Here is a 13379-nt window from a genome sequence, read left to right as displayed (position 1 = left end):
GATGAGGGGGGTGCTAGTCAGATACTGTAATTCACAGATCCACCATAACAAAGCGTCATCCACAGATAATATTTTTATATTTTATTAAAGGTTTTTGCACACTATTTGGATCAAATTTTTTCTTATTTTCCTCTCTAAAATCTAGGTGCGTCTTATAATCAGGTGCGTCCTATAAAGCAAAATATACAGTATACTATACTTAACACCTACCATATATAACCATACTTTCCCAGCGATTGCTGTTATTGGCTAGCATGACTGACATCACCAGCACATGAACCAATCTTGTCTTGATAAGGTCAGGGGTCACAGCTAGTGTTCTGCACCAGAATCTCGGTGCTTGCAGATACTTGGGGGGTCCCGTTCTATGCAAGACCGCAGACTGTAGACAAACGTTAGTGCTGTACCCAGAACCATCGCAGATTAGCTGTTCTTGGTGTCGGCTGGAACTGACCAGCTCAGCTATATCTACTGTATAGTGGCCGCGGTCAGGTACTGCACATCTGCCCCCTATTGACTTGAATATGTGGTGGATGTGCAGTATCCGGCAGCGGTCACCATATACAGTGCCTTGCGAAAGTATTCGGCTCCCTGGAGTTTAGAGGGACGGCCGGGTCTTGGTAGGTTTGCAGTGGTATGATACTCCTTCCACTTCAATATGATCGCTTGCACAGTGCTCCTTAGGATGTTTAAAGTTTTGGAAATCATTTTGTATCCAAATCCGGCTTTAAACTTCTCCCCAACAGTATCACGGACCTGCCTGTTGTGTTCCTTGGTCTTCATTATGCTCTCTGTACTTCAAAACAGAACCCTGAGACTATCACAGAGCAGGTGCATTTATACGGAGACTTGATAACATACAGGTGGATTATATTTATCATCATTAGGCATTTAGGACAACATTGGATCATTCAGAGATCTACAATGAACTTCTGGAGTGAGTTTGCTGTACTGAAAGTAAAGGGGCAGAATAATATTGCACGCCCCACTTTTCAGTTTTTGAATTTTCACAAAAACTTAAAATAACCAATAAATTTCGCTCAACTTCACAATTGTGTTCCACTTGTTGATTCTTCACCAAAAATTGACATTTGGTATCTTTATGTTTGAAAAATGATACAGTCATGACCAAAAGTATTCACACCCCTGCAATTCTGTCAGATAATACTCAGTTTCTTCCTGAAAATGATTGCAAACACAAATTGGTATTATCTTCATTTAATTTGTCTTAAATGAAAAACCACAAAAGAGAATGAAGCAAAAAGCCAAACATTTATCATTTCACACAAAACTCCAAAAATGGGCCAGACAAAAGTATTGGCACCCTCAGCCTAATACTTGGTTGCACAACCTTTAGCCAAAATAACTGCGACCAACCGCTTCCGGTAACCATCAATGAGTTTCTTACAATGCTCTGCTAGAATTTTAGACCATTCTTCTTTGGCAAACTGCTCCAGGTCCCTGATATTTGAAGGGTGCCTTCTCCAAACTGCCATTTTTAGATCTCTCCACAGGTGTTCTATGGGATTCAGGTCTGGACTCATTGCTGGCCACCTTAGAAAGTCTCTAGTGCTTTCACTCAAACCATTTTCAAGTGCTTTTTGAAGTGTGTTTTGGGTCATTGTCCTGCTGGAAGACCCATGACCTCTGAGGGAGACCCAGCTTTCTCACACTGGGCCCTACATTATGCTGCAAAATTTGTTGCTAGTCTTCAGACTTCATAATGCCATGCACACGGTCAAGCAGTCCAGTGCCAGAGGCAGCAAAGCAACCCCAAAACATCAGGGAACCTCCGCCATGTTTGACTGTAGGGACCGTGTTCTTTTCTTTGAATGCCTCTTTTTTCTCCTGTAAACTCTGTTGATGCCTTTGCCAAAAAAGCTCTACTTTTGTCTCATCTGACCAGAGAACATTCTTCCAAAACATTTTAGGCTTTTTCAGGTAAGTTTTGGCAAACTCCAGCCTGGCTTTTTTATGTATCGGGGTAAGAAGTGGGGTCTTCCTGGGTTTCCTACCATACAGTCCCTTTTCATTCAGATGCCGACGGATAGTACGGGTTGACACTGTTGTACCCTCGGACTGCAGGGCAGCTTGAACTTGTTTGGATGTTAGTCGAGGTTCTTTATCCAACATCCGCACAATCTTGCGTTGAAATCTCTTGTCAATTTTTCTTTTCCGTCCACATCTAGGGAGGTTAGCCACAGTGCCATGGGCTTTAAACTTCTTGATGACACTGTGCACGGTAGACACAGGAACATTCAGGTCTTTGGAGATGGACTTGTAGCCTTGAGATTGCTCATGCTTCCTCACAATTTGGTTTCTCAAGTCCTCAGACAGTTCTTTGGTCTTCTTTTTCTCCATGCTCAATGTGGTACACACAAGGACACAGGACAGAGGTTGAGTCAACTTTAATCCATGTTAACTGGCTGCAAGTGTGATTTAGTTATTGCCAACACCTGTTAGGTGCCACAGGTAAGTTACAGGTGTTGTTAATTACACAAATTAGAGAAGCATCACATGATTTTTCGAACAGTGCCAATACTTTTATCCACCCCCTTTTTTATGTTTGGTGTGGAATTATATCCAATTTGGCTTTAGAACAATTCTTTTTGTGTTTTTTTCTTTTAAGACAAATTAAATGAAGATCATAATACCAAAGAACTTGTGTTTGCAATCATTTTCAGGAAGAAACTGAGTATTATCTGACAAAATTGCAGGGGTGTGAATACTTTTGGCCATGACTGTATGTGGGAAAAGGTTGAAAAGTTCCAGGGAGCTGAATACTTTTGCAAGGCACTGTAGTAGACAGAGCTCGGTAACTGATCAGTTCTGGCCACAGCCGACACCGTGAATAGCAGATCGGCAGTAGTGCTGGGATTCACTCCCCCACTGACCACTGACCAGATACTGATGACCCTATCCTAAGGATAGGCCATTAATGTTACAGTAGTCGATAACCTCTTAAAAAACTTAAGGCAAAATGTTTCAAGCTGCAGAATGTGAAATAACCTTATAGCTTTATTTGTTTTTAAATAGTTTAACAAAATTTTAGGATTTATTGCATTATAAGTAAAGCAAAAAACTAAACCCGGCTAAAACAGGGATGCCTCAAGGCTGCTTTGGACAAAACAGTGGAACAGCATTATACCAGTTGAATAGAAAAATCCTTGCACGCACTGAATTACCATACATGTCTGATCATTAACTAAGCTTTATTCTAATGGCCACAAACAACCAGAACCTGAGCTTTCACCATGACAAAGTGGAAAAACTGGAGTAACTACTGCTGTTACATTATGAAGAGGTCTAGTAGGTAGCAATGTTTAATAGGCCTACAGGTATTGTCCATTCCTGTAAATTCAGTTTAATCAATTTACCGTATATACTTGAGTATAAGCCGACCAGAGTATACACCTAATTTTGCCACGGAATACTGGGTAAGCTTATTGACTCGAGTATAAGCCGGGTAAGTATTGTCCCCTCATCCCTGTCCTGCTCTGTGTGGCTCCCCCATCCTGTCCTTCTCTCTGTGGCTCCCCCGGTCCCCTCATTGTATGCGTGGCTCCCCCCGGTCCCCTCATTGTATGCGTTGCTCCCCTCGTATGCGTGGCTCCCCCTTCCTCCCCTGTCATATGCGTGGCTCCCCCGTCCTCCCCCATCATATGCGTGGCTCTCTCGGTCCCCTCGTTGTATGCATGACTCCCCTATCCTCTCCCATCGTATGCGTGGCTCCCCAGTCATACTCACCTTCCTCGGTCCGTTGCTGAACGTCTCAGCATCTCCATTGTCCCGGCGCGGCACTGGCAGCTCTCCTGTGCTTAGCGGTCACATGGTACCGCTCATTAAGGTGATGAATATGCGCTCCACGCCTATGGGAGTGGAGACGCGTCCATATTCATCACCTTAATGAGCGGTACCACGTGACCGCTGAGAACATGAAGACGCTGCATGCAGGCACTGGTGGACGGAACTAGATGCAGTGCCAGTACCGAGGGTGCGCAGGTAGGTAAGTATGATGCCCCACTCCAGGTTTAAGTACCATGACTCGTGTATAAGCCCAGGGGGGCGTTTTCAGCACAAAAAAAAATGTGCTGAAAAATTCGGCTTATACACGAGTATATACGGTAATCTCCTCACCTCTCTTGCAGTCCGTGAACAACATTTTTCCCCATACATTTAGAGGCTGAAAAGAGGCATTTAACCCAATGAAATGATGGGCCTATTACAATGTATCAAGGTTGATAAGGACTTACACCTGCAGGGGGACACATGGAACATTTCTGCGGCCATCATGTTTAACTACCAGAGGATTGCCTACACTGACACATTGCAGCAAATTCTTAGCCTTAAGCAGGACTAGGTTATAACCAGACGTATACAAGGAAGTCATTACATGTCAACATATTGCTGGTTATTGTCTACACAATGGGACCAGCTGTGTGAATATGAGGAGGTTATCGCATTTAATCACCTTTAGGCCTCGTTCACACGCTCAGTATTTGGTCGGTATTTTACCTCAGTATTTGTAAGCCAAAACCAGGAGTGGGTGAGAAAAACAAAAGTGGTGACATGTTTCTATTATACTTTTCCTCTGATTGTTTCACTCCTGGTTTTGGCTTACAAATACTGAGGTAAAATACTGACTAAATACTGAACGTGTGAACATGGCCTTACATTTATGTACATTGGTATTAATATTTACACGTCCCCACTGCCGGGTTGCCACAAGTAACATATCAGATAAATGAATCTATAATTATGAGCTTTAGGCCCACAGTAGAATATATATATATATATATATATATATATATATATATATATATATACACAGTATATACACACACATTGCTGATCATCACAAAATCAATCAATTCTTTAGTTGTCACATTGCAGGATTACATTCACTTATGAAGACGTGAATCCACGTAAAAAGCCAGGCAATGTGTTTCTGCCCTGTGCGGTCCTTAGACTTAGCCAGACAAGTCAGAAACTCGCTGTCCGGGAGACTGTGAATTTTCCTTTTTTGCCATCATGCTTATTTTTTATGTTGCGGTTCTCAACCATCTATGACTTTAAGATGATTCAATGAGGCAATAATTTTATGACGACAATGAGTGCTGACTTTTTACGTGGATCCATACTGCCTAATGATTATTAGTGCAGTGCACCGGCCACGTGAGCAGATTGGGCTTTTTCTCTACATTCACTTATACTAGTGGCATTTTCACACAGCTTTTGGGGTGTTCAACAGCCATGAATTTTTCAAGCAGAAACCACCTCAGAAAACAATGCTTTTGTAGGTAGTTTTTGGAGGATATTTTATTTCTTACTTTTTTTTTTTTTTATTCGTGAAAAGATTTTTGGTGGCTTTTAATTGGATAGTGCCTAGTTTGCAGAGGTTTTCTTCTGTATCTGCTTCAAATAAGGGACATGTACTTTTATTTAACTACTGAGCATTCTACAAAACCTCTTCAGAAAAAAGAAAATGGATAAAACTTAAATGAACCACAAAAAGAATTTCCCACAGAAACGAAAAAAAGTTATTGCAAGAGGATTTTCGGTTAGAGATGATCTTGTCCAAAACAGTCCTCAAAAAAAAACTCTGTGTGAACATAGCCTTACTGTTGTGGGGCTGCAGCAACAGGCTCAATCTCATGTTCCCCAGTGTAAATGCCTAAATGTAGCTGGTCATCTTGAACTGCAGCCCAAGACATCTGCTTTGTGGAGAACTTTGTTGTCCATTCACCCGTACTGTTAACCACTATGACACCACCACTTCCATTGACCCGTGTTGCCATGTAGTTCAGACCCGCTTCTGCTGCGTCTTCGGTGGACATTCCTGGGAAGGAAATACAGTTATATATTTCAGATTTCATACATGCACATTATCTTAGGTGCAATTTTTGTGCTACGTATATGTGAAAAGATTGTGCGTTATACTTAACTTACTGATGACACATTCCCTATATATTGTTTAAAGGTAATCTGCCAGGTGAAAAAGAAAAAGCTAATAACCAGCAGATATGGAGTTAATCTGCTGGGTAATAGCGTTCTAAACCTGCCTGGCCCTGGCACCCGCACTTAGAGCCCTGATTTCAGGAGGAAATGAAATGTATTCCTCACCGGCAGCATTCAGGTTTCAGCCTCAGGTGTGGCGCCGGCAGGGGTTCAGTCACAGCTTGTCTACAGAGTGCGGCAGCTGTAAAAGCTCCTCCGGCACTGACTGCCAGCTGACAAATGAGCTGTTAATATCTATGGGCCAGACATAGATATCCGAGAATCATCCTCCAGAACTCATTTTAAATGTGATAACTGACAATTTGCTCTCATACAGCACAACAGAACTGAACTTTGTATCATTACAAACACATTTGCAGCTGCATTTGTCCTCTGATAGTGCTTCAGATGCTTCCCATCTCACAGGCAGCTTGTGTGTTTGGGGGAGGGAGGAGGCAGTACAACAAAGCTGTTAACACTTTGGAAGGAGAACTGCAAATATGTTTGTTGTGTTTGTAATGAGACAAGGTTCAACTCTGTTGTACTGTGTTGGTTATAATCAAGTATAGCGCTGTTGCAGAGGTGACAGCACCATGAGAGGACAAGTGCTGCTGCAAATGTGTTGGTAATGAGACAAAAGTTTACTTTTGCTGTACTGAATTCGTTCTGATCTCACTGCAGACCTGTATGTGATTATGAGTGTAAAGGGTCAGTCATTTCTTGTCTCACACTGGTGATGCCCCCCTTTCATTTAAATTAAGCTCTGGAGACAAACTTTCAGGGAGATCTATGTCCAGTCCATAGATATTAACAGCTCATTTACATACACTGTTTTCTAAATTATTATGCAAATTGGATTTAAGTGTCAAAGATGTAATTGTTTTGTTTTTCAAATAAACTCATGGATGGTATAGTCTGAGGGCTCAATAGATCACTGAAATCAACCTTAAACACATGTGATAATTAGTTTTCCAGGTGATTCTAAATAAAGGAAAAAATAGTTAAAAATGATGTTCCACATTATTAAGCAGGCCACAGGTTTCAAGCAATATGGGAAATAAAAAGGATCTCTCTGCTGCTGAAAAGCATTAAATAGTGCAATGCTTTGGACAAGGTATGAAAACATTAGATATTTCATGAACATTTAAGAGTGATCATCATACTGTGAAGAGATTTGTGACAAACAGAGCACAGACAGAGTTCACGCAGATAAAGGCATAATTAGGAAGGTTTCTGCCAGACAAATTCATTGGATTAAGAAAGTAGCTGCCAAAATACCATTACAAAGCAGCAAACAGTTATTTGAAGCTGCTGGTGCCTCTGGAGTCCCTCGAACCTCAAGGTGTAGGATCCTTCAAAGGCTTGCTGTGGTGCATAAACCTACTATTCGGCCACCCCTAAACAGTGTTCACAAGCAGAAACGGTTGCAGTGGGCCCAGACATACATGAAGACTAATTTTCAAACAGTCTTGTTTACTGATGAGTGTCGAGCAAACCATGGATGGTCCAGATGGATGGAGTAGTGGATGGTTGGTGGATGGCCACCATGTCCCAACAAGGCTGCGACGTCAGCAAGGAGGTGGAGGATTCATGTTTTGGGACGGAATCATGGGGAAACAGCTGGTAGGGCCCTTTAGGGTATGTGCACACGTCAGGATTTCTTGCAGAAATTTTCCTGACAAAATCCGGACATTTCTGCCAGAAATCCGCATGCGTTTTTTACGTGTTTTTTGTGTGGTTTTTTTTTTTGCGGATTTTATGCGTTTTTTTCCTGACACTCCAATTTAATGGGAAATCCGCAAAAATAATGAACATGTTGCTTCTTTTTCCGGAATGCGTTTTTTTTTTTTGCGGAAAAAAAAACGCAATATGTGCACAAAAAATGCGGAATGCATTCTAAATGATAGGATGCATAATGTACGCATTTTTTATGCGGTATTATAGCGTTTTTATCGGGGAAATCCACAAGAAAAACGCAAAAATTCCTGAAGAAATCCTGACGTGTGCACATACCCTTAAGTTCCTGAAGGTGTGAAAATGACCTCTGCAAAGTATATAGAGTTTCTGATTGACAACTTTCTTCCATGGTGTAAAATGCAGAAACATGCCTTCGGGAGCAAAATCAGCTTCATGCATGACAATGCACCATCTCATGCTGCAAAGAATACCTCTGTGTCATTGGCTGCTATGGGCATAAAAGGAGATAAACTCATGGTGTGGCCACCATCTTCCCCTGACCTCAACCCTATAGAGAACCTTTGAAGTATCATCAGGCAAAAGATCTATGAGGGTGGGAGGCAGTTCACATCAAAACAGCAGCTCTGGGAGGCTATTCTGACTTCATGCAAAGAAATAGAAGCAGAAACTCTCCATAAACTCACAAGTTCAATGGATGCAAGAATTGTGAAGGTGATATCAAAGAAGGTGTCCTATGTTAACATGTAAATTGACTGTTAGGATTTTTTGGAGTTAAATAGCTTTTTTGTTCAGAGAATGTGACCTCCTAATGCTGCAAATTCCACAAATGAGCATTTTCAGTTCTTTAAAACATATCAAATGTTTAGAAATTCTACTGTGCCTAATAATTTGGAAGAGTGCATTTTGAATTTTTATTCATTTCGGAGATTATACTGTTATCATTGGGAGGCTACTTCAATAAAATTCGATGTATAATCTAACGGGTGATGATTTTTATTAGACTGACTGTCATTTGCACCGACCATTTAGGAAAATCTGAGAAAAATGTAATTTGCATATTAATTTGGAACATGGTGTACTAAGGAACATGTGTATCGCCCTAAAATAAGATATTCAAGTTTATTTGACCAGCATGCCCATGTAGACAGCTTAGGAGGATTGACCCTACTGACAGATTCCCTTTAACATTTATTTATTTATTTAACCCCTTCCCGAACTGTGATGCCACGTAGGCGTCATGAAAGTCGGTGCCAATCTGACCTGTGACGCCTATGTGGCGTCATGGAGGGATCGCGTCCCTGCAGATCGGGTGAAAAGGGTTAACTCCACTTTCACCCGATCTGCAGGGACAGGGGGAGTGGTACTTCAGCCCAGGGGGGGTGGCTTTGCCCCCACGTGGCTACGATCGCTCTGATTGGCTGTTGAAAGTGCAACAGCCAATTAGACTAATTTGTAATATTTCACCTAGGAAACTTGGTGAAATATTACAATCCAGCCATGGCCGATGCTGTAATATCATCGGCCATGGCTGGAGACCCCGATCTGCCCCCTCCACCCACTGACAGTGGCGATCTGCCGCCGCTGTCAGTCTTTCCTCCCCTCCGTTCTGTGCTCCGCTGCCCTCCTCTCCCCTCCATCCTGTCCAGCACCCCACTGTCCGATCCCACCCCCGTACCGCTGGAGTCCCGGGGAGCCTCCCGGTGTCCGTCCGGCATCTAAGCTGGGCACTGTCATCTTCCAAAATGGCTGGCGCATGCGCAGTGCGCCCGCCGAAACTGCCGGCCGGCAGATTCGTTACAGGTACATTTTGATCTCTGTGATATAACCTATCACAGTGATCAAAATAAAAAAATAGTAAATAAAGCCTCCCCTTATCACCCCCATAGGTAGGGAAAATAATGAAATAAATAAAATATATTTATTTTTATTTTTCCACTAGGGTTAGGGTTAGAAGTAGGGTTAGAACTAGGGTTAGGGTTAGGGTTGCAATTAGGGTTAGAATTAGGCTATGTGCACACGGTGCTGATTTGGCTGTGGATCCGCAGCGGATTGGCCGCAGCGGATTCGTGGCAGTTTTCTATCACGTTTACAGTACCATGTAAACCTATGGAAAACCAAATCCGCTGTGCCCATGGTGTGGAAAATGCCGTGCGGAAACGCTGCGTTGTATTTTCCGCAACATGTCAATTCTTTGTGCGGATTCCGCAGCGTTTTACACCTGTTCCTCAATAGGAATCCGCAGGTGAAATCCGCACAAAAAACACTGGAAATCCGCTGTAAATCCGCAAGTAAAACGCAGTGCGTTTTACCTGCGGATTTTTCAAAAAGGGTGCGGAAAAATCCGCACACGAATCCGCAACGTGTGCATATAGCCTTAGGGTTAGGGCTGGAACTAGAGTTAGGGTTAGAATTAGGGTTAGGGTTAAGATTAGGGTTAGGGGTATGGAGGTTAGGGTTAGGCTTGTGGTTAGGGGTTATGGTTAGGATTAGGGTTGGTTGTGTGTTGGGGTTAGGGTTGGGATTTGCGTTAGGGGTGTGTTGGGGTTAGGGTTGTGATTACGGTTATGGTTAGAGTTGAGATTAGGGTTATTGGTGTGTTGGGGTTAGTGTTGGAGTTAGAATTGAGGGGTTTCCACTGGCACATCAGGGGGTCTCCAATCACGACATGGCGCCACCATTGATTCCAGCCAATCTTGCATTCAAAAAGTCAAATGGTGCTCCCTCCCTTCCAAGCCCCGACATGTGCCCAAACAGTGGTTTACCCAAACATATGGGGCATAAGCGTACTCAGGAGAAATTAGACCCCCCAAATTGTACAAATTTTCCTGTTACCCTTGGAAAAATAAAAAAATGGGGGCTAAAAAATTATTTTTGTGGGGAAAAATTTTTTTTTTTATTTTCACGGCTCTGCGATATAAAATTCTGTGAAGCACTTGGGGGGTTCAAAGTGCTCACCACAAATCTAGATAAGTTCCTTGGGGGGTCTAGTTTCCAAAATGGGGGGTTTCTACTGTTTAGGCACATCAGAGGCTCTGCAAACATAACATGACACCTGCAGACCATTCCATCAAAGTCTGCATTTCAAAAAGTCACTACTTCCCTTCCGAGCTCTGCCATGCACCCAAACAGTGGTTTACCCCCACATATGGGGTATGAGTGTACTCAGGACAAACTGGACAACAACTTTTGGGGTCCAATTTCACCTGTTAACCTTGTGAAAATAAAAAATTGTGGGCTAAAAAATAATTTTTGAGGAAAGAAAAATGATTTTATTTTCATGGCTCTGCGTTATAAACTTCTGTGAAGCACTTGGGGGTTCAAAGTGCTCATCACACATCTAGACGAGTTCCTTGGGGGGTCTAGTTTCCAAAATGGTGTCACTTGTGGAGGAGTTCAAATGTTTAGGCACACAGGGGCTCTCCAAACACGACATGGTGACCGCTAACGATTGGAGCTAATATTTCATTCAAAAAGTCAAATGGCGCTCCTTCCCTTCCGAGCCTTGCCGTGTGCCCAAACAGTGGTTTACCCCCCCACATATGAGGTATCGGTGTACTCAGGAGAAATTGCTCAACACATTTTAAGATCCATTTTATCCTGTAGCCCATGAGAAAATAAAAAAATTGAGGCTAAAGGATTTTTTTTTTGAAAAAAAGCACTTTTTCATTTTTACGGATCAATTTGTGAAGCACCTGGGGGTTGAAAGTGCTCACTATGCATCTAGATAAGTTCTTTGGGGGGGTCTAGTTTCCAAAATGGGGCCACTTGTGGGGGAGCTCCAATGTTTAGGCACATAGGGGCTCTCCAAACACGACAGTGTCCGCTAACGATTGGAGCTAATTTTTCATTCAAAAAGTCAAATGGCGCTCCTTCCCTTCCGAGCCCTGTCGTGCACCCAAACAGTGATTTCCCCCCCCCCACATATGGGGTATCTGCGTACTCAGGACAAATTGTACAACAACTTTCGGGGTCCAGTTTCTCCTTTTACCCTTGGGAAAATAAAAAAATTGTTGCTAAAATTTCATTTTTGTGACTAAAAAGTTAAATGTTCATTTTTTCCTTCCATGTTGCTTCTGCTGCTGTGAAGCACCTGAAGGGTTAATAAACTTCTTGAATGTGGTTTTGAGCACCTTGAGGGGTGAAGTTTTAACTTTTGGGTATTTTCAGCCATATAGACCCCTCAAAGTGACTTCAAGTGTGAGGTGGTCCCTAAAAAAAATGGTTTTGTAAATTTTGGTGTAAAAATGAGAAATCGCTGGTCAAATTTTAACCCTTATAACTTCATAGCAAAAAAAAAATTTTGTTTCCAAAATTATGCTGATGTAAAGTAGACATGTGGGAAATGTTATTTATTAACTATTTTGTGTCACATTAACAGAAAAAAAATTCAAAATTTAAAAATTGCTAAATTTTCAAAATTTTCGCCAAATTTCAATTTTTTTCACAAATAAACGCAAAAATTATCAACCTAAGTTTACCACTAACATGATGCTCAATATGTCATGAAAAAACAATCTCAGAATCGCTAGGATCCATTGAAGCGTTCTTGAGTTATTACCTCAAAGGGACACTGGTCAGAATTGCAAAAAATGGCCAGGTCATTAAGGTCAAAATAGGCTGGGTCATGAAGGGGTTTATGTTCCTTACATTTTTAAAGGTAATCTGTCACCCCCACATAAATTCCATTTACTTGAAGATATAGAGGTAATCTGCAGGTAAATAGCCTTTAAATGATGCTGTCTTACTGGCTAGGGGGGAAAAATTAAGTTAACGTATATACTCGAGTAGAAGCCGAGATTTTCAGCCCATTTTTTAGGCTGAAAGCGCCCCCTCGGCTTATACTCGAATCATTGTCCCTGGGGGGGTCAGCGGGGAAGGGGGAACGGCGGCTGTGATATACTCACCTGCTCCTGGCGAGGTCCCTGCATCTCCGATGGTCTCCAGGCGTCGGCAGCTCTTCCAGCTTTGAGCGGTCACATGGTACCTGCTCATCACAGTAATGAATATGGACGTGACTCCACTCATAGGGATGGAGCCACATATTCATTACTGTAATGAGCAGTACCCAGTGACCGCTCAAAGCTGGAAGAGGTGCCACGCCTGGAGAGTCCATCAGAGAAGCTGCCAGGGACCGCGCCAGGAGCAGGTGAGTATAATGGGGAGGGGGAGCACGGAGATATTCACCTCTCCACGTTCTACCGCCGGGCGCCGTCTTCCGCGTCATCTGCCTGTGACGCTCAGGTCAGAGGGCGCGATGACGTGGTTAGTGCGCGCCCTCTCACTGAGCGTCAGTGCGGAGAACGGGGAAGACAGCGGCACCCGGCGGTGGAACAGGGAAAGGAGACTATAGCAAGTACTGGGGGCCTGAGCGACGAGAGGTGAGTAGGTCATTTTTTTTTTTTATCGCAGCAACAGCATATGGGGCAAATATCTATATGGAGCATCTTATGAGGCCATAATCAGCATTTGTGCAGCATTATATGGGACAAATATCTCTATGGAGCATCTTATGGGGCCATAATCAGCATTTGTGCAGCATTATATTGGGCATAATAGTCTATGGAGCATCTTATGGGGCCATAATAAACATTTGTGGAGCATTATATGGGGCAAATGTCTGTAAGGAGCATCTTATGGGGCCATAATCAACATTTGTGGAGCATTATATGGTGCAAATATCTGTA

General features: G+C 42.7%; 1 protein-coding gene across 4 annotated transcripts in view; it reads right to left on the bottom strand.

Moving 5' to 3' along the window:
• Window positions 1-3000: 3000 nt before the first annotated feature.
• Window positions 3001-13379, bottom strand: part of ASRGL1 (asparaginase and isoaspartyl peptidase 1) — an 82102-nt gene continuing 71723 nt past the window's right edge. For all 4 annotated transcript variants that reach the window (XM_077289938.1, XM_077289936.1, XM_077289940.1 and 1 more), the window contains one exon: window positions 3001-5839. In XM_077289938.1, the coding sequence (XP_077146053.1) occupies window positions 5619-5839 (221 nt within the window). In that variant the 3' untranslated portion in view covers window positions 3001-5618. The remainder of the gene's footprint in view (window positions 5840-13379) is intronic.

Source organism: Ranitomeya variabilis, chromosome 2 (genome assembly GCF_051348905.1).
Source record: "Ranitomeya variabilis isolate aRanVar5 chromosome 2, aRanVar5.hap1, whole genome shotgun sequence".
In the NCBI taxonomy this organism is placed as follows: Eukaryota; Metazoa; Chordata; class Amphibia; order Anura; family Dendrobatidae; genus Ranitomeya; species Ranitomeya variabilis.
The sequence above is the reverse complement of the archived record's forward strand: the minus strand, read 5'-3'. Positions and strand labels throughout refer to the sequence as shown.